This window comes from Pogona vitticeps, chromosome 5, assembly GCF_051106095.1.
Source record: "Pogona vitticeps strain Pit_001003342236 chromosome 5, PviZW2.1, whole genome shotgun sequence".
NCBI classification, from domain to species: domain Eukaryota; kingdom Metazoa; phylum Chordata; class Lepidosauria; order Squamata; family Agamidae; genus Pogona; species Pogona vitticeps.
This window is the reverse complement of record NC_135787.1, coordinates 933,909-953,984: the sequence shown is the minus strand read 5'-3', so window position 1 is coordinate 953,984 and position 20,076 is coordinate 933,909. Positions and strand designations below refer to the sequence as shown.

General features: G+C 52.1%; 1 protein-coding gene across 1 annotated transcript; it reads left to right on the top strand.

The window, feature by feature from the left end:
- The first annotated feature begins 201 nt into the window (after window positions 1–201).
- EMX1 (empty spiracles homeobox 1) lies at window positions 202–19,137 on the top strand. The gene is made up of 3 exons (XM_073002200.2): window positions 202–884; window positions 10,489–10,673; window positions 18,376–19,137. Exons 1-3 carry the CDS (start codon window positions 449–451, stop codon window positions 18,541–18,543), a joined length of 789 nt encoding a protein of 262 aa, XP_072858301.1. The 5' UTR covers window positions 202–448; the 3' UTR covers window positions 18,544–19,137.
- The last annotated feature ends 939 nt before the right edge of the window (window positions 19,138–20,076 follow it).

Sequence of the window (20,076 nt, the reverse complement as noted above, 5' to 3'; positions counted from 1 at the left end):
CCCTCTCCCCTTCCCACGTGCCCTCCCCAACCCCGGGGCAGGTGAGCCTGGCCAATCAGAGGGGGCGGCCCGGCAGGTACTCGGCTTATCTGGACGGCTAGCTGGAGAGCGCGCCCACTGCGCACCGGGTGGATGGGGTGGTGGGAGGAGAAGGCGGCGGCGGCGGCGGCGGGAGCGGGAGCGGGAGCGGGGGTGAGCGAGCGTGTGAACGGGCGCCTGTGCCAGTGCCGCCTCCCCAGAGCCGTCTGGCTTCTGCACGCCGGAACGGGACCTGCCTGGCCGGCAAGTCTGGCTGACAGCTGGGCCGCCGTCCAGAGCAGGAGAAGGCTCCGGTGCCGTCCGCGGCTCCGTCCGTGCGCCGGGCGCCTCCGTCGTGGCTCCCGCGTGTGCCCACGCCCGGAGCCCCCCTCGCACGCGCGCGCTCCCTCTCGCCCCGTCCTCGCGCGCCATGTTCCAGCCGGCGGCGGCAGCGGCGGCGGCGGCGGCGGCTGCCAAGCGCTGCTTCACCATCGAGTCCCTGGTGGGCAAAGACCCGCACCACCCGCTGGCCGAGGAGCCCCTCCGCCCGGGCGCCGCCGCAGCCGCCGCCTTGGGGTACTCGGCCAGCGCCGCCGCCGCCGCCGTCGAGGCCTTTGCGGCCCAAGGGGGGTTCCCGGGCTCGCCGGCGGCGGCGGCCGGGCGCTCCCTCTACGGCAGTCCGGAACTACTCTTCCCGGAGGCGGTGAGCCACCCGCCCCCGCCGGCCCTGGCCGTCCACCCGCCGCAGCTGGGCGCCTCGCACCTCCCGCCCTCGCCGCACCCCTTCTTCAGCCCGCAGCCCCGCGACCCGCTCCACTTCTACCCCTGGGTACTCCGGAACCGCTTCTTCGGGCACCGCTTCCAAGGTAAGCGTGCGCGGCCCGGCAAGGAGGACGGGGCGGAGGGCGGCGTCTGGGCGCGGAGGGCGAGGAGCGGGTGGCGGGCCAGGGCCGGCCGGCCGGCCTTTCCCGGACCTGGGCGGGAGCGCGTGCGGACTCCTGCCTGGCGGGAGAGGCTCCTCAGGCCTTCCCCGCCCCCCCCCGACTTTGGAACGAGAGGGTTGGCCGGCGCCTCAAGTTGGTCTGCCGACCCCCCGCCCCCACGCCCACCGTGGCAAGAGATGAGGCCCCGGCCAAGGGGAAAGAGTCCCTGCCAGAGCGACACCCACGCCCACCCCGGGCGCCCGTGGGAAGGGGGACAAGGCTGGCCACCGGTTCACCAGGAGGCCCTTACTTAGAACCGTGTGCCTCTGGCTGCGTATGTGCGCGCGCGCCGGTCGAATTCCAAGGGCGAGAGGGCTGTCGCGGGTGGGAGAAGCTGCTGCCCTCCGGCCTTCCTCTCCCTTGCCTGGAAAGCAGCGCCTCGCCGCCTTTGGGGGCGGGGTGGGGAAACCGGGTGCCCGAGTGTGTGCATCAGACGCCGGGCCCCGGAGCTCTGTCCTGGCGCCCACCTCCCGAGGACCTGCCCTGCCCCAAGACGCCTGGCCAGGCCGGGAGCTCCCCAACCGGCTCGGCGGCGGCGTCCTGGCCTGGTCTCTCCCTGGCCCGGGCTGCCCCTGCCTTCCACCCCAGGGCTCCCCGAAGCGGCCTTCCAAAACCTACGTCGGCCCCCGCCCAGAAAAGAGCTCCCAGCCCGCGCTCGGCGGCACTTCGGCTGCCCGGAGAAGCTGGCCTTTCCGTGCCGGGGGAAAAAGAGGCGCGGCGCCGGTTTCGGAACCGACTCGCCCTCGCCCCCCCACTCCATCCGCTGGACACCTCCGCGGGGGTGGTTCCCCAGCCCGACCGAGGGCCATGAAGAGGGAGCAGAGGCTCCCTTTGGGGGGGGGCACGCTGTCTGGTGTCGTTCGAGGGGAAGTGCCGCCCCCTTCCTTCCCGCCTGCCCGAACCACGCGCCGGGAAGCTGGAGCGGTAGCTCTTTGTGCGCGTCTCCGCGGGACGCCCCCCCCCCTCCTCGCGGCCGGCGCAGCTCCTGTCGGACCGTCTTGGCCGCCTATTCGAGTGTTCGCAGGCGGAGGCGGCCTCTCTCTCCGGGCACCCCCAACCAAGCCCCGCCGCCCACCCGCCCTGACAGCGCCCAGCATCCCTCTCTGTGTGTTTCGCTGAGCGTGATTTCTGTCACAGGAAGGCCAGGGATGTGGACACGGTGCGGGGTCGCCTTCTAAGCTCTTTAAGTGGAAAGTCAGTGGGTTGGAACCACATGTATTTAGGAAAGATCGAGTAGTATAGATGAAAAATAAGCTGACGTTCTTCTTTGATTTTGTGAATTCCCTATATTTCAGACTTTTACAGGAGCAGTTACATTTTTCTATTTTCTTTTTCTTTTTCTGTTCACATTCACATGCGTATTTCTCCTATCTCTCTATCTTAAAATATTGCCTGGGAGGAAACGCCAAAACGCCACATCCTTTTCGCGTCTTTGCATCCCTGGGCAGTAAGGCAGGAAGGCTGCCGCCGCGTTTAGCGCGCACACTCCGGATTAACCGGATGCGGGCTAATCCTTCACCCCCAAGGGTGAAGAGAGACCACTTTGTCTGCACCGGGCTTCCTTGTGCAAAAAATATTGGAAATCCAGGGGTGGCCGATACGAGGCGGGTGGTTTAAGCGTTACTATAACTGGACTGATTTGTTTTGTTTGAAACATCATAAAGGAATAGTTGGGTTCATATTTCAAGAAGTCTCCCTCCTCCTAGAAATTTAAGTATTCACCGCGAGCCCCGGCCAGTGATGGATCGGGTGAAATAACCGACCACGAATATGAGCAATCATTCCGGCGTTTGGGAACGGGAACGGCTGGGTACCCAACGTCTAAGCAGGCGCTTTGAGTGAAATTCACTTCTCGCTGTTTTTTCAACCTTTTCCCTCTCCGCACCTTTCCTTTCCACAAAATGTTGATTTGCCATCCCTGGTCCTAAATCTCACCAGTCTTCAGAAACAAAAGGACCCTCCCCTCTGAAACCCAGGCTCTAAATTCTAAAAGGGGGATTGGGCGAGATCCGTCAAAATATATGCGCTTTTAAATCCATTTGTTTTCAGAAGGAGAGAGTTAAGTTTTTCAAGGAAATCAACGGGGGGGGGAGAGACCCGAACTACGGGGATCGTCCCCTTGTTCTAAATAAAGCCGAAGAGAAACGGGTGAAATGAGACCCTTCGGAAGCCTCGTGGAAGACGCGCAGCAGGACCTTCGGCCAAGGAAGGATGAAGGGATTGCTAGGGCCGAAATGCAACCAGAGGCGAAATCCAGTCCCTATTTGGGTTAAACGAGACCCCTCCTAACCCTGGGCTGGAGGATCTTAAGCCACAGCCCTCCAGGAGGAAGGTCCTGCGGATGACTGCGCCGCAGCGAGGGCACCCCGACCCCTCCCCGCAAAGTCCATCCAAATTCCGTTCTGAACCGTTTTCCGGGGAACCAAGAAGATGAAGGTGACACCCACGCGGAATTCACCGGCCTTCCTGTGCTAGGGCTCTCGGTTGGGAGACGCCCCTGACCCTAAGGCGGGAGGGGCAAACAGGGCGACCTCGGGAAGGGCCCCGGGAAGTTCGCCGCCGCCTCCCCGCTCATCCTCCTTGGCTCCCGGGAGGCCGCCGCGCCCCAGAACCTCGCCCAGGCTCTGCGCCCTTGGGCGGGCGCGGGGGGGGCTCTTCACCTCAGCCAGGGCTTCTTGGCGGCCCTTCCCGGGAGCGGCGAGGGGGAGGGAATCGGGACCCGTCCTTCCGTTTATTAGGCCTCTGCGGGGAGCGGCGGGGGCAGCGCGGAGAGAGATGCTCTCCGCCGTCGCCCTCGTCCTCTTGTCCAGAACGGAACCCAGGCTTGCTCTTCGCTCTTGTTGATTAGCCGTTTAGTCGTGTCCGACTCTCTTCTTGACCCCACGGACCAGAGCACATGCCAGGCCCTCCTGTCTTCCACTGCCCCCCAGAGTTTGGTACCAAATTCATGTTGATAGCTTCGATGACACTGTCCAACCCTCTCGTCCTTTGTCATCCCCTTCTCCTCTTGCCGTCACACTTTCCCAACATCGGGGGCTTTTCCAGGGAGTTTTCTCTTCTCATGAGATGGCCAAAGTACTGGAGCCTCAGCTTCAGGATCTGTCCTTCCAGGGAGCACTCGGGGTTGATTTCCTTGGCAAATGAATGTGGCCCTAACTCAGGACTGGCTTTGTTGGGCAAAAGCAAAGCCGGATTTCAAAACTGGGGTCAAAATTGAATGCATTTTTAAATACAGGATTAGCAACGCCGCTCCACGACCAACGATGGGACTGAAAACGTTCGCAACAAGACGCGGGAGTCGTGTCACCAAAGTGCTTCGCCGCCGTTAGCGCTAAATTGCCCTGAGGATGATGGTCTTTACCCTTTCAGAGAACTGATTTATGCCAAGTCGCTTCGGTGCCCTGGCCGTCCCTCCGGTTTCCTTCTCTCTCCCGCCTTCGCTTTGCTCAGAGCTGGAGGTCGGATCCAGACTCTCTTCTGCCCGCCGACAACAGCCTGGCCCTATGGTCGAGGGAGGTGGACAGGATCCCTTCAAAGCTGACCTTGCCCTCCTTTCAGAGTCCTGCTTTCAGAGTAGACCCGTAACCGCGTCCTCTCCCAAGGGCCGGCCAGAGTCTGAGTTGCCCAAAGTTCAGGATCTGGCGCTCCAGCCGGAAGAAGCCGCCGCCGCCGCCGCCGGCCTGTCGGGACCCTACTTCGAGGTCCTGTGACCGGGGCGAGAAGGAGGTTTTCTCTCCCAGACATCGCAGCCCCTGGTAGGTGAGGCTGTCCCGGCAGATCGCTGGCTGATTTGCAAAAGATGCCCTTTGGCGACTCCCCCCACCCCCTCTCCCTTCCACTCCCCGCCACCATTTTCTAGCTTCCTTTAGGAGACGGAAGCCGGAGCCATAGCAAAGGAACCGTCCCGCAGAAGATGCTGTTATCCCTGGAAGCGTCGGCCCTTACCTGCCTGTCAGTATCTACTCATGGAGGGGAGGGGTCTTTCAAATGGTCTCTTCCGTCCCTTCCGCGCACCCGCACCCCCTTATCGGAAGCCATTTGAAATAGTTCAAGAGCCGGTTGGATAGCTCGGCGGTTTGGGTCGCTGGCTGCCGAGCCAGGGGTTCGGAGTTCGATTCCACAGCTACGCATTTCCATCCTAGGTGGCCTTGGGCGAGTTGCACAGTAGTCCCAGGGCACCCCCAAAAGAAGGGAGGGGAAACCACTGCCGAATATCGTGCACCTGAAAACTCCGGGAAAGAGCCGCCATAAATCCGAACTGATCCGGCGGTGTCTGGTTATTATTTATTATTATTTCAAGACACTACAGTATTTATTTGACTACTGGTTAATTGTGTTAAACTTGCAGCATGCGTTTTAAATTTGTGCTTGGTACTATGTTAAATATTGGATATGATCATCGGTTCGATTTTTACAAATGTCTTGTTCTTTTTTGCGAGTTATTCTGCAAGTTACCCAATGCGTGATCGACGGATTTTATTGCTTAAGAAACAGAGAAATTTTGGGCACTTGTGAAACTCCTTTACCTGGCGGAAAGAGGATCAAGTAACAGCACGCATCACGGGGGGGATGCGGGTCTGGAGAGAGATGAGCGAGATTTACCCTGAGCAAGTTTTTTCCTGCAGCAATTCAGAAGTGCCAGATTTGGTCTAGAAATAAGGAAAAGTGATACTAAGAGATACGCTTACAGGGACGCGAACAACGGGGTTCTCCCAACGGTGGTCGCTACCGTGTTATCCTTAGCGTCTGCTCTGTAGGTGGGGCGGTATCTTAAATTCTGGGGATGGGACAACTAAATACATGGATGGATGGATGGATGGATGGATGGATGGATGGATGGATGGATGGATGGATGGATGGATGGATGGATGGATGGATGGATGGATGGATGGATGGAACGAGGCACACACCCCGCCGCCCCCCCAGGCCCCACCACATTGAGCAGGGCCAGCACAGACACCGTTCCTCCCCCCCTCACCCTCACCACCCGCCTGGTCCAGAAACGCCAGTTCAGAATGATTTTTAATTCCTAACCGTTCATTTCACTTCATGTGTTTCACGTCTCTTCCAAAGCAAAGGCACCTCTAGCAGGAAGAACTGAGCATCCCGCTAGGTATATTCCCGAAGACGCCTCAAGCACCTTCTCTCCAAACGCGTTTTTTAAAATGAATCACTCGAGATGCTGTTCCCTGTTTCCACAGGAAATGAGCAGCTGTAAATATTGGCAATGTCTGCTTTCTCTCTCTCTGGATATTTGCGTAATCCTTTGAAATAATATTCGAAAGTTTGATGAATGAAGTCCAGGGCCCTTCCTATTTTTGGCCAGGGACACACTTATCTGCTTCCCGGTCGTTGGTTCCCCGTGAAAAGCCTGGCGGGAAATCTTCGCCTGGAACCAAAGTGTGCCCGACTTGCCTCGGGATGCGGGTGGACGGATGCTCTGCGGCTGGAACTATGAGCCCTTTTAACCGCCCCTTTCCTCAATAAAAGTGCCAAGTTATTTAGAAAAACGACAAGCCTTAATCCGTTGCGGACGCGGCGGACAGCTCCATCACCCGGCGGGCTTCCCCGGGAAGCCGGCTCCGCGTCGGGGGTTCTGGCGGGGCTGCGAAGGCGATGCCCGGCCTGGACAGCCCGGCAAACTGTCGCCTTCCCCAAGGGCAGAGCCCGGCCCGGCCTCGGCGTCGGGCACCAGGCGGCGGCGGCGGAGAAGGGCCGGGGCGGACGCAGGCAGCTCTTCTGGTGATCGGTGGGAGGTTAACGGGGGAGGGTTTCGTTCTCCGAATGCCGCTTGTCAGGAGATTTGGGGGGGTTGGACTGGGGGGGGCTCCTGGGTCACCGGAAACTACCCGCTTGCCTTTCTGGCCAGAGCTGCCTTCCGGACCGCGAGCCAAACAAGGGCAATCCTACTTCTTTTAGTCCCCAAAATATTTCAGCCGAGTGGATTCCTGCCCGTTCTTCTTACTCAGAGCATTTAAATCTTTTTAGGGGCAGCCCTTGAGATGAAACGAGGGTTGCGCCCGCGCCCCCGGATGCGCCTTTGACGGGCCTGGCCTTTTATACCGCCGGTCTTTGTCTGAGCTGCCCGTGGAATGGGGGGGGGGCGGCGGCAGGGGGGAACACCCACGGGGTGGGGGGCGACGGGCACGCGCCCGCCTACCCCAAGGCCGGTCCGTCGGAAGATGAGCGGCGCCGTCGGTCGCGCCTCCAAAGGGCGGCGAGGAAGGGACGCCGGGCCTCCCTTCTGCGGGCGAGCTCTAAGCGCCGGCTTTGGGGCCCACGGAGAGCCGCTGGTCGGGCAGACGGGAGGCGTGTCCCGCTGGACGGAGACGCTTCGGTTGCTGGCCAGAAGCCCGCCCGACCCCCGGCGCCTCACCAACGCCCCCCTAGCCGGCAAGTCCCCGCTCCTTCCGCGCGCCCCCCCCCCCCCCCGAGGGCCCGTTCAGTCCTGGGCTGTTTGGCTGAGCCGGGAAACCCGAGGGTCTCAGACCTTGCCAGCAAGCGGCCTTTTTCTTTCCCTGCGCGTCTGCTATTTTATTTCTGCCAGGAAAGCGGAGGGGGGGGGGTTTCTAGTATAGTGGTCTGCAGTTGTCTCCTTTGTGTCCTGTTTTTTTTTGGGGGGGGGAGAGGACAGGCAGGAGAGGGGGGCTGCGGCACATCCAGCCCGCCCGCCACGCAGTCACTCCCCTTGCAGGACCGTCTATTTATCCTTGTTCTCAAAATTAAAATCTGCTTGCCAAAAATTATAAGCATTTCAATGACCATTGCGGTATTGTTTTTTTTCCCCCACAAGTTCTTTTTTTTTTTTGGCTTCACAATGTTTATTGTGCGCTCTCAGTTTCACAGTATCCTGAAAGGTAGACCTCTCCTTGTTTGTAGAGTTCGGTTTTGTTGTATTTGCTTTCGGTTTCGGTTTCGCTTCTGGTTTTTGCAGTTGAGCGCAAGCGAGCGAGCTGTGATTAAGGCTCCGGAGGAAGAAAACCAGCCCGCTGGAGGCCCCCACCCCCGCGCACTGTCTGTCGTAGGGAGACCCACCCGTGAGCACGATGGCATCAGAGGAGCCGGCGAGAGCAGATCGCAGCCCGTTTCGAAAGCCGCCCCGGGCTCCGCGGGGCCGCCTTCCTTCCTCCGTTCCGCCGACGAAGGAAGGCGTGGAGCAGCTTTTTTCTGCTCTTCAACGGGAGCGTCAGCAGGGCTGCCAATCTCACTCCCTTCCCTCTCCAGAGGTTTTTTTTTTTTTTTAACTTTTTTTCTCCTTTGGGTGCAATTTTTTGCCTGCTCCTCTTCTCTCCTGCAAAGGCAAGTAAGCTGTCATGAGTGCCGTCGCTCCTTGTCAGTCAGGCGGGAAAGGGGGTTACGTGTGCCTCTCTCCCCCCCGCCCCGCCCCACCCCCACCCCCTGGGGCCGGGCTGTTCTGACACCCGAAGGGTGAGCCACTGCTTCATCCTCTCTGCCAGGGCTCAGGCCTCCTGGCAGAGGCTGGATCAGGAAGGCCAGCCTCCCTCCAGCTCATCCCTTCTGCTCAGGATTGCTGCTGGGACCGACGCCTGCTCCCTCTCCCCACCCTCTTCTCCAGAGAAGAGGGGACCCCTGCAGCCTTTCCCTTCCCCCCCATCTCTCAACGTATTTCCTTTTGAAAAGTGCCCAACGGATCGCGAATGGGTCAGCAGGAGATGGTTGTTGTGGGTCTTTCGGGCCTCTTGGCCGTGTTCTGAAGGTTGTTCTTCCTAACATTTCGCCAGTCTCTCTGGCCGGCACCTTCAGAGGACAGCACTCTGTGCTCTGGTGTAGTTTGGCTTTGGGAGTGCAGTATTTATGGATGTGAGATAGGCTTTTGTCTTTTTCTATAGATGGGTGATTAGTGTGTATTTTTGTGGGTGTATTGTTGTGCTAAGAAGAAGAGATTATCTGTTCCTGTGGTTGATGGGTGTCATTAGCTGGTCTTTTGTGTGTAGTGATCCCCTGTCCTTGTGGTTGGGTGGAGTTCGTTGACCTTTTGCACGCTGTATTTTTTAGAGCTGGGAGACAATTTTTGTTGAGCTTCACACTTTCGTCTTTTCTGTTGAAGTTCTGCTGGTGCTTGTGGGTTTCAATGGCTTCCCTGTGCAGTCTGATGTAATGATTGCTGGTGTTGTCCAGTATTTCAGTATTTTGGAATACAATTTCATGTCCAGCTTGTTTCAGGGCATGTTCAGCTACTGCAGATTTTTCTGGTTGTTTTAGTCTGCAGTGTCTCTCATGTTCTTTGACTCTGGTGTGGATGCTTCGTTTTGTGGTTCCAATGTATACCTGGCCACAACTGCAAGGTATCCGGTATACTCCTGCAGTGGTGAGGGGGTCCCTTCTGTCCTTTGCTGACTGTAACATTTGTTGTATTTTTGTGGTGGGCTTGAATACTGTTTGTAAGTTGTGTTTTCCCAGAAGTTTCCCCATGCGGTCCGTGGCCCCTTTGATGTATGGCAGAAATACTTTGTTTGTGGGTGGCTTTTTTTCTTCTTCAGTTCCGTGTTGTTTTCTTGGTTTGATGGCTCTTGTGATTTCATTTTTGGAGTAGCCATTTGCCTGTAGGGCCCAATTCAGGTGGTTGAATTCAGTGCTGGAGATGCTTACCAGGGCAGCCTAGAAAGCGTTGGCTTGGCTCCCTCAAGGCCTCCCATTCCTGCACTGAACAGGCTGAAAATGCCTCCAAGGGAGGACAGCCCCCCAGCCACCGCCCCCCACTTTCTGGGCTAGGAGGAGACACAGGAGAGGGCCGCCTTCTCTGTGGCTGCTCTGTTAGACTCTGGAACCCCCTTCCACTGGAGGCCCGGCTTGGCCCCCTCTTGGCTGGTCTTCTGCAAGCAGGCAAAAGACCTTTCTCTTCAGGCAAGTTTTCCCAGAGTGACTGGCAGTCCGAGAGGGGTTTTGTGCTCTGTCACATTTAAATGTGTTTTTAGTATTGATTTTATTTACCATTTTTAATATGATACATTTAATTCTTTTTTCATACTTATACACTTACTATTTTAGGACCCAAGGAAGCTGACATCTTTTTAATGATGTCAGCTACCTTGGGTCCTTTCAAGGAGAAAGGTGGGGTAAAAAATATTTTAGAAAGAAAGAAAGAAAGAAAGAAAGAAAGAAAGAAAGAAAGAAAGAAAGAAAGAAAGAAAGAAAGAAAGAAAGAAAGAAAGAAAGAAAGCCTGCTCTACAGCTATTGGTGGCCATGGTGGGTGTGTCTTGTGCTCCTCCTCTTGAGTTGGGCCTCGAGTCCCCGCTGCAACTCCATGACTCTGTTCTCTGGACCTTCCTGATGGACAAACGGAAGGACAGACGGTCAGCCTTTCGACCCTTAGGCCCTCCCTCCCTCCCTCCCTTCTGTCTTTCCTCCCATCCCTGTGCCTCAGTCCTCTAACAGCACAAGGCAACCCCCCCCCTCACTTGGGAGGGTGCGGTTGGGGAGATGGTTTCAGGCAGCAGCCTCTGACCTCTGGCGCTTCCCTTCCAGGCAGTGAAGTGTCCCAGGACGGCCTTCTGCTCCACGGCCCCTTTGCCAGGAAGCCCAAACGGATCCGGACCGCCTTCTCTCCCTCCCAGCTTCTGAGGCTTGAGCGCGCCTTTGAGAAGAACCACTACGTGGTGGGTGCTGAACGCAAGCAGCTGGCCAGCAGCCTCAGCCTCTCAGAGACCCAGGTGAGTGCTCTTGGGGGGGGGGGGCTTGACCCTCCCGGGAGGGAAGGGAGAACGAGGTCGGCACCCTTTCCTTGCCTCTGGGGTTTGGAAACCACTCGGGGAGGGCCAGAAGCGTTGTTTTTCTTTAATGCAGATTAATAATTATTTGTGGAGGGCCTGGTGTGCTCTGGTCCATGGGGTCACGAAGAGTCGGGCACGACTAAATGACTAAACAACAACAACAACAATTATTATTTATATCTCTGTTTGAGGGCTCCCCATCTGGCGTAGGGCCCAGGACTCTGAAAAACAGGGTTTGGATCCCATCCAGCCATGGAAACTCACTGGGTGGGCTTGAGAGAGAACTGGTAATGCCACTCTTTAAATATCTCACTTCCCTTGAAAGTCCTATTAGGGTCATTAGAAGTCAGTTCCAACGTGGCCACACAGAACACACGGGGGATCCCTTTATTGGAGCAGGAGGTTGGCTGCAGCCGGGCTCCCTGTAAGCATTTAACACCCCCACTTATATTCTTTGGAGGCGATAAACCAGGCAGAGGCTGAGCTTGAGATAAAATAGTTGCTCTGATTTATTTAGAAAATGCGTTGTGATAGGAAGGCCTCGATTCTCATCTAAATAGCTGTCCATGTGCTGGGCTGGAGCACATGGTCTCAGGGAGGGGGACGTAGCCCACCCTGAAAAGAAAAAAAACTTGGCAGCTTGAAGGGAAAGAGAGGCCTGACTGAGAGAAGAAGTGGGGGGGTGTCTTTTTCTTTCTTTGGGGGTGCAGGAAGGCGAAGAAACAGCCCAGGAAAAAGACAATTACAAAGTGTTCTACTTCCAAATACCTCTATGGGATATTGGTGATGTTTCCAGACGATTCTTCCAACAAGATTTCCATTAAGCCTTGGCAAGAGGGAAACCTCTGCAGTGTGAATTTTGGAGAGATTTCCTTAAAAGTAATGTGGCTTCAAGTTTGGAAGGAGAAGGATCTGGCCCAGTGGTTGGGTTGGGTCATGCTGGTGCTCATGCACCCTCCCCTTTCCAGGTGACGACAGATGGAAGCGTCTGAAAAACAAACAGTCTGAACTGCGATGCGGGAGGGGCTGTGCTCGTCTCCAAAATTAGGAGATTTGGTGCCTTTGTCCAACCAGAAGCTTTAAATGTGTCGTTCTGACTCAGCAGTTTATACAGAACATGGTTGAAGTTTGGGTATCTCATCTGTATACATAATCATATAGGCAATAATAAAGGAAGCATTTCTATGAAAATAAACTTTAAGAAGTATTAATAGAGAAATGGTTTAAACACAATAAAGAGTTGAATGAAAAAGACAAAAGATAAAAATAAAGGAAATTTTGGGGGGAGAAGAGGGTATATTTTGGTTAACTATAGTACTCCAAATGAAAGATGGACTAGAGAGTGGATAAGAAAGAAGGAGAGACTAGAAAATTGATGAAATTTGATTTTTTTAAAATTTTATTTTAATTAAAAAGTACAAAAAATACAAAAAAATACAAAAAATACAAAATACCTACTACTAAAAAAAAAAAAACTATAAATTACGAGACTATAAATTACAAAACAATGCACCCATCACCCTCAGGACTAGCATTACACTTCTTTCCATCCATTTTCATTCCAAAAGAGGTTATCGAACAAAGATAAGATCAAGAAGAAGAATGGGTACTGGTTTATTATGGAAATTAGAAAAATCATTGGATTTTATACTCAGATATTGCCAATGAATGCCCTCCTGAACATAACTGAGAATGATCATTTGAAAAGAGATCAGAAAGAGTTAGTCGTTGTAATGTTTATAGTAGCAAGATTAATATTTGCAAAGAATTGGAAAAGTGACAATCAATCTTGAAGACTGGTATAAAGAAATGTGGAAATTAATGATTAGTTAACATGTGAAATGAAAATGAGAAGAGGAATGATAAAGTCAAATGATTTCAAAGAAGTATGGAATTTATACTTGAAGTATGTCTTTTCGAAGGGGAAAGGCTATAGGCCAGCGGATGAATCCATGTACTTTTGGAGAGGTACGGGGTGAAAAGGGGTACAAATCGTTTTTACTGGTTGCCTAGTCCCAAGGGTGAAGGTGGTGACACAGGTGGGAAATGTTTATTGTGTATTTTGAGTTTGTGTTTTATTTTTATTTCTGTTATTTGTAATTTTCTTTTTTTAGCAGCAGCAATAATAATAATAATAATAATAATAATAATAATAATAATAATAATAATAATAATAATAATAATAATAATGATGATGATGATGATGATGATGATGATGATGATGATGATGATGATGATGATGATGAAGCATTTCTATAGGAGGACAGGTGGGATTGGTCTTCTGGGCTCAGGTGCAAACATTTTAGTAACAAGCAAGTCATATGAAATTGTTTTCTCCTTGACCATCACAGCACAAAATCATGATTTGCCTCCTGCAGATTGATTGATTTTGCATGTCCACATTGACTAGACCAAACCAGGTACTTCCTGTTTTTGTTCCAACCCAGATATCTTCTGTTTTCATCAGTCCTAAATCACCTCATCAAAACCTATTTTATGTGCAGTCACAAACAGTGGACTTGTGCCAAATGAAATAATAATTTGTAGTTCTGTGCACACATCACTGGAAATGAGCATCTGACCTGAACACTGCTCGCATTTACGTTGGGCCCGTCAATCTCAAACGCAGCTCCGGCCCGCACAGTCCATGGGGTCCATATCCCTAACAATCACAGCTCCTTGCCCCTTCCACCTGCTGCCTCTCCGGCAGAAGGAATTTGGGGACTAGGAAGATAAGACACAGAAAAATACATTTTCATAAAAATTGTAAACCATGATTTACAATTTAACCTCATTATTTTCTCTAATGGTAATGAATATGGAGCCTGGCCTTTGTCTTCCTGAATTCTCAGGCTCCAGTAAAGTCTCCCCGCTGCTTGGGCATGATCCAGAACGTCATCCTAGGAGGGATGAGCGAAGCAGAATTGGGGCTGGAGTGAAACAGAGGGAGACCTCGGATTGTTTTAGTTTACGCCTTGGAATCACTTGTGTTTGAACCGAGGAAGGCTGGCTCTTCTGGGTCATGAGTTGGTTATCTGCAAGTTTGTTTTCAGCTGTTGAAAATTCAAAATCCACAGTCTGACCTTCAGTCGAAAATGGACAATATTGTCAGCCATTTTAACAATATTTATAGAGATAAAGAGATCTCCCTTCCCAAACTGCTTTTCTTGCAACAACATAGACTACAACATATCGGATACCCCTTTCCCCACTGCAGCCCTCCTCCCGACTTTAGAGGAGCTGACAGCGCCCAAAGGCTTCCTAACAATGCCCAGCACAACACGTGCGCAGCAGTCCAGGGTTAAAATGCTGTTGATGCTAGAAAGCATGGTGGATTGGACCAGGACCTTATCACATTTGGAGCAATCTGAGGAAAAGGAAGGAAGGAAGGAAGGAAGGAAGGAAGGAAGGAAGGAAGGAAGGAAGGAAGGAAGGAAGGAAGGAAGGAAGGAAGGAAGGAAGGAAGGAAGGAAGGAAGGAAGGAAGGAAGGAAGGAGCCATAAGGGCTGTGTAGTCTTTGCACTGATGCCTGGAAGGGACAGTTATAGTTACAAAGGATCGACCACTCATTGGCTGGGGAAGGGATTTGTGACCCAGCTGGCTGAGGAACGCTGGCCGAGAGCTTCTTCTCCTGGGGCCAGAAGCCACCAGGTTGCTTCCTGGGTGAGTTTTGCCATTTCTCAGCATGCTTTTTGGCTGGATCAGACCCTGTTTAGGAAACCATGGAGCAAAATCCATGTTGGGAGTTGGTTAGTTTCCTTATGCTTTCAGGTTGTTGTGATTTTAATCCTTAATTTGATCTCAATTATGAGGTCTATTTTAAATTATATTCACATTCTCAGAAGCTTCCAGAAGCTGGACATATTCTTAAGAAAGTGAGATAGAAGCAATTAAGGACGTGTTTTGCTTTGCTTTCAATCAAAAGTGAAGGGCGCTCCACTTGACAGCTGGCAAGAGCGAGAATCCTTATGCCGTTTTATACAACTTAGGTATGGCTGCATTAAAATATAGAGTTTGGTCTTGTAGCACTTTTAAGACAAATGGATTTATTTCAGACTCATCTTTTGTGGATTGCCATCCTTTTCCTCAGACACATGGAGCTCAGCATTGAGCCAAATGGCTGTCAGAGTGGGCAGGCACCAGGCAATGTGGGAACAAGGCACAAATCCTCACCGTGTTGGCTGCCAATCCTCAGGGTATGAGAGTACTCGGGAAGGACAACCGACAGAGCCAAAGAGGACGCATTGGGGCGAAACAAAGCCCCTTTGACATCCTGTGCCTTTCCCCATGACCTCCATGTCTTACCTGTCAGGACAACTCACCAAAAGGTGAGACATCGAGCAGGATGGTGCAGTGGTAAAATTGCAGTACTGCAGTCAAGACTCTCTGCTCATGACCTGAGTTCAATCCTGACAAGCTCAGGTATCTGGCTCAAGGTTGACACTGCCTTCCATCCTTCCAAGGTCGGTAAACTGAGTACCAAGCTTGCCATATGTAGCCTGCATAATTAAATTGTAAACTGCCTAGAGAGTGCTTTAAACACTATGGGACAGTACAGAAGCAGCAGAATTTGCTTTTGCTTTGTTAAATGTTTGGATAGCTCTAGACATAAATGGTTTCTGTTAAGAACCTGACGGGGTCAAGAAGCACACCTATAGCTGATATGCCATGAAGTGTCGGAAATAATCCTCCAAGCTCAGAGGCAGCCTACCTGTCTAATAAGATAGCTGGGACTGGAAAACACTGGCCTGTATATGAGCTTCAGGATGGTCCCAGTTTGGGTTTGATTTTGGAGGTGAGAGATTCTCTCTCAGCTGCTCACCTGTTGGAACTGTTGTTGTTTGGGATCCCTGTCAATCACCTAAAATATGAGCCCTCCAGGGAAAGATTTCCATAGCACTCCTTTGGTGAGATGCCAATGAAACACTGGGGACTGGAGAGGCTACAAATTACGGTTGGCTCTTTCTGCAGATAAAGTTTAAAATGTCTCCTGTTGTTTCCGTTTGGCCAGTGGGATGGTTCCCTGATCTGGAGGCTAATTTCATTCACACAGTATGCGTAAAATGTTCTGTTCTCTGATGGGCAGAGTTGGCTATTCCGAAACACTGACGCAGCCTTATTGTCTTTCCCAGTGAATCCTGTCTTCTCACGATGGGACCAAAGTAGGCCAGTCTCAGTTTCATCTTTTTTTTTTTGGTCTCCAGAGATATTCAGGCTTGATTTGGTCTAGGACCTGCTTGTTGATCTTTCTGGAAGTCCAGTGTACCCGCAAAGCTCTCCTCCAGAGCCACATTTCAAAAGAAACATTTCCCCCCTCCTGTCAGCTTTCTCTTGGCTTCCCAGAGAAGGCTTCTCATGCGCGCAGGAAGTCATGAGTTTTGTAACTTTTCCTCTCTCTTTCATAACAAAAAGCTTTGTTGTGAGATTGAGGGTAGACTACCGATGAGAACAGTGCTAAGGCAGGTACATTTTGGGGAGGCAAGGCTTCCCACCACCACCACCACCAGATGAGGACTCCCAGGCGAGTCTGGCTTCCAGTTTGGGAAAGTGGTGAAGCAACTACAAGACTCTGCTCACCGCCCCATGACAAGGCAGGCAGCTTCTCAAAGGCTCAACTAGCAACTCATTGATTGACCTTATACCACCGTGGGAGAGCTCCTTCTTGATGGACAGCACCAAGCAGTGTGTTCCCCAGTGCACAAGGTGCTCAGACCCTGGCTCTGATGGATCCTCTGATTGGATTTCCAGTTTAGGTTAAGTTCCGAAAGCACCTCACCTGGCTTCCTTACTTGAGCCACCTGGACTTATTTGCAGGTTCTCTTCTGAAAGGCATATGCCCTTTCTTTGTGGCTGACTGTGCTCCTCCCTTACGTGGATGAAGGCGCATGATTGGAAACATGAAAACAAGGTGGGAAAGACTCCTTTCCTGGTTGATGTACGGAGAACAAGGTGGTGCTATGGCAGGAGAAATGCAGGAGGATGTTGGGACAGGTGAGGAAGTGTCCTGGGCCTTCCTCTTTTCCTGACCCCTTCAACTTTTCCTAACATTAGTGTCTTTTCCAGTGAATCTTGCTTTCTGATGATGTACCAAAGTTTGCACCCTGCTTTTTCTCCATTGTGGCTCCCCTCTTGATCTCCGACCACAACAACCACCAAGGCTCAGGCAGAACTAGACCTCCCGGATCCTAGTCCTAGAGTTGACCCACAAGAGTCCAAGGGGGGGGCGGGATCTGCTTTCTTCCCCAGACCCTTGACATGAGCAGCGGGGCTTTCCCAGAGCGTGCACACGGAGGCACCCAGACCTCTTACCTCCCATGGACTGTGAATGAACCTTCATGACTCCTGAAAAGATCGCCCTTGGGCAGCTGTTGAATTTCTCATCCCCCCTCCCTCCGTGCAGGTGTGAACAGGTCTGTCTGCTGAGGCTATGCTCATCCAGGCATCTGCAGAAGTGGACTCCGGTCCATGGAAGCGGTTGCCAAAGGAAACATTTGCTGTGCCTACAAACTTTGGCCAGGTGTTTATGCCCAAAATTTGAACTGCAGAGGTCCCCATATTCGTTGCAGTTTCAGGCTTGGGGGGGGGGTGTCCCGGAGTTTCTCATTTACCAATGCTTGGGTTGGGAGACGGTGGGATAGAGGACACCCCTTGCCCTCCCTTTATTTCATAAACTCTCTGGAGGCCTTTGTTGGCTGGGTGAGTCTGCCTCTGGGGAGGGACTCTGTCGTCAAGGCCGTGTACACCTCCAGAGCCGATTCCACTGGCTGGAATGGGTGCCACCTTCTGTCATGCACAGGCCACTGCCATCGCCAGCAGGACCAAGGATAGCGAAGTGACACAGGTTTTCTCTTGCTATGCCAGAGTTCTGATAGGTTCATATCCTCTTTCCCCAGCAGACAAATACTGATATATTTTGCCTGTCAGTTCACCTCAAGTGGTTTAGTTTCTCTGATTGGCCGCTCTCCCCCTCATGTGACAGCATCTATTCTGTCATCATTCTGCAGAGTGTCCCACAGGGACTTCTCCTCCTGAACCGAGTGATCCTCCGTGTGGGTGGATTTCTCCCAGAATTCAATTTTAGAGTCTCTCTGCCACCTTTAAAAGTGCCAGCCGCCTGTTTCTGCTCTTCCTTTGAGTGGAGACAGCTCCCATTGACAGACAGACAGACACACACACAGACATGCACATGGGTGTGCGCACGCACACACACACGTACACACACACGTACACACACACGTACACACACACACACACACACACACACACACACACACACACACACACACACACACACTGCTCCTTGTCACAAAAATCTGTGTGGGCAGAGTTTTCATTTTAGATGTGAACTTTACATTTGCCTGATTTATTTACACATTTTGGATGTATGCTTTCAAGTGACTGTTAGCTTTCTTTGACCCTATGGAGTAGAGTAGACATTTAAATGAAGGAATGCACGAAGGGGTGACCATCCAGTCTCTTCTACTAAGGATCACAGACAGTCAGAATTCAAGAGAGGGAAGTTAAAACAGGCAAAGGAGCCCTTGCAAACTGCTTGCCAATTTGCCCTCCTCCCATCTGCCCTCCTCCCAGAGAAGGCTCCTTGTGTGCATTTGACTTTTCCCTCCTTCTTGGTCTCCTCCAGGTGAAGGTGTGGTTCCAGAACAGGAGGACCAAGTATAAGAGGCAGAAGCTGGAGGAGGAAGGTCCTGAGTCAGACCAGAAGAAGAAAGGGTCGCACCATATCAACCGATGGCGGATCGCCACCAAGCAGTCCAATGGAGAGGACATTGACGTGACATCCAGTGACTAGAACACGATGGCCAACAGGCCGCCGAAAGGACCGCACGGGAAGGGGAGGGGGGAAGAGCCAACTCTGGAGACCGAAGGAGGACTGAGCAGCTGCCCACAGTCATCCGTGGGTCCGTCTCCACCACGCACCCGGCAGGGAAGGCAGCGCCGAGGACTTGACTTCTCCCCAGTGGGCCTGCTGGTTCTCCAGCCCGGGGGGGGGGGAATCCTGTGGGAACACTGGTGCACTTGGCCAAGAAAAGTGGAGGCAGAAGACGGTGGGCTGCAGGAAAGGAAGTGGGGGGGGGCCTCCTGCCCCAGGTAAAGCTGCCTGCCTGGTCAGCCATGCAATCAGCCAAATAAACGTGTCCACCAAGACCCACGCTGTACACACTCCTCTTATCTTTGTTGGGATTGTTATTACTGTATTATTATTGTTATTATTGTTATTTTTTTAGCACCACAAAACAAAAAAGAACACATTTTTCATTCTAATTTATTCTGTTGTGTCTCTGCGCTTGGTGTGATTGTGGGTGCCATCCCCTGTGTCGTAGATAGCAATCAGCTGTAGTGTGTGCAAATGAGCAGTAATAAAAAAAACTGTCTGGGTTTGAAATGTGTGGCTTTATTCGAGCTAGCTGTGAGGCAGGGATGAATCTGCTTATGGGAACCCACTGAACGAAGGGCCCGCGGGGAATCTGGGGGTGCCTCTGAGCCCATAGAAGCCGGGAGCAAAGGGTTAAGTCCCCAAGAGGCTTCTTCAGCAGGAGAAGCCTGCTCTTATTTTGGAAGTTTAATCTGTTGTGGCAAAAATAGCGAAGAATCTTGGCGGGGGGGGGAGGGGTCCTTAAAAGGGGGCATGTTTTATTTTGCAGAAGTTTTCGCTGCCACTGTCTTGCTCTGGTGTCACCAGCACTGGATGAGATGGGCTTTTGCAGGCCCCCTGAAACGCTTCAGGCTGACGAAACTCGTTAGTTTCAGGTGCCACAAGCCTCTTGTCATTTCGCTGCCATTTCGGCCTACAAAGGGTGACTTCTGGACGTGGCTTACTTTGGGTCTCGGTGGTCTTATTTTTTTTTAATTTTTAATTTTTTTTATTAATACAAAATAAACCTACCACTACACAAAAAAAACCTCTATAAAATACAAAACAAAACAATAAAATACAATTACCCATGTGCACCCATCACCTTCAGGACTAGCAATACACTTCGTTCCATCCATTTTCACTCCAAAATTTCATTGTTTCCTCCCTCGGTGTAAACCCCCTCCTTCTCCGAAATACACGTTCCAAAAATACATTCCATATTTTCTTTAAATCGTTATTTTTCATTTGGCCCCTACTTATTTTCATATCACATGTCAGTTTATCATTAATTGCCATGTCCCATAATTCTCTATACCATTCCTCCAAGTTAAATTGATTATCATTTCTCCAGTTCCTTGCAAAAATTATCCTTGCTGCCGTAATCATCATTACTATTAAATCCTTATTTTCTTTCACCAATTGATCTTCCTTAATCAGGTTCAGTAAGGCTATTACAGGAGACACTTG

Coding starts and splice junctions, on each gene's coding strand:
- EMX1 (XM_073002200.2), top strand. CDS start 449: ATGTTCCAGCCGGCGGCGGCAGCGGCGGCGGCGGCGGCGGCTGCCAAG. Junction 885..10,488: donor CTTCGGGCACCGCTTCCAAG/GTAAGCGTGCGC, acceptor CTTCCCTTCCAG/GCAGTGAAGTGTCCCAGGAC. Junction 10,674..18,375: donor TCAGCCTCTCAGAGACCCAG/GTGAGTGCTCTT, acceptor GGTCTCCTCCAG/GTGAAGGTGTGGTTCCAGAA.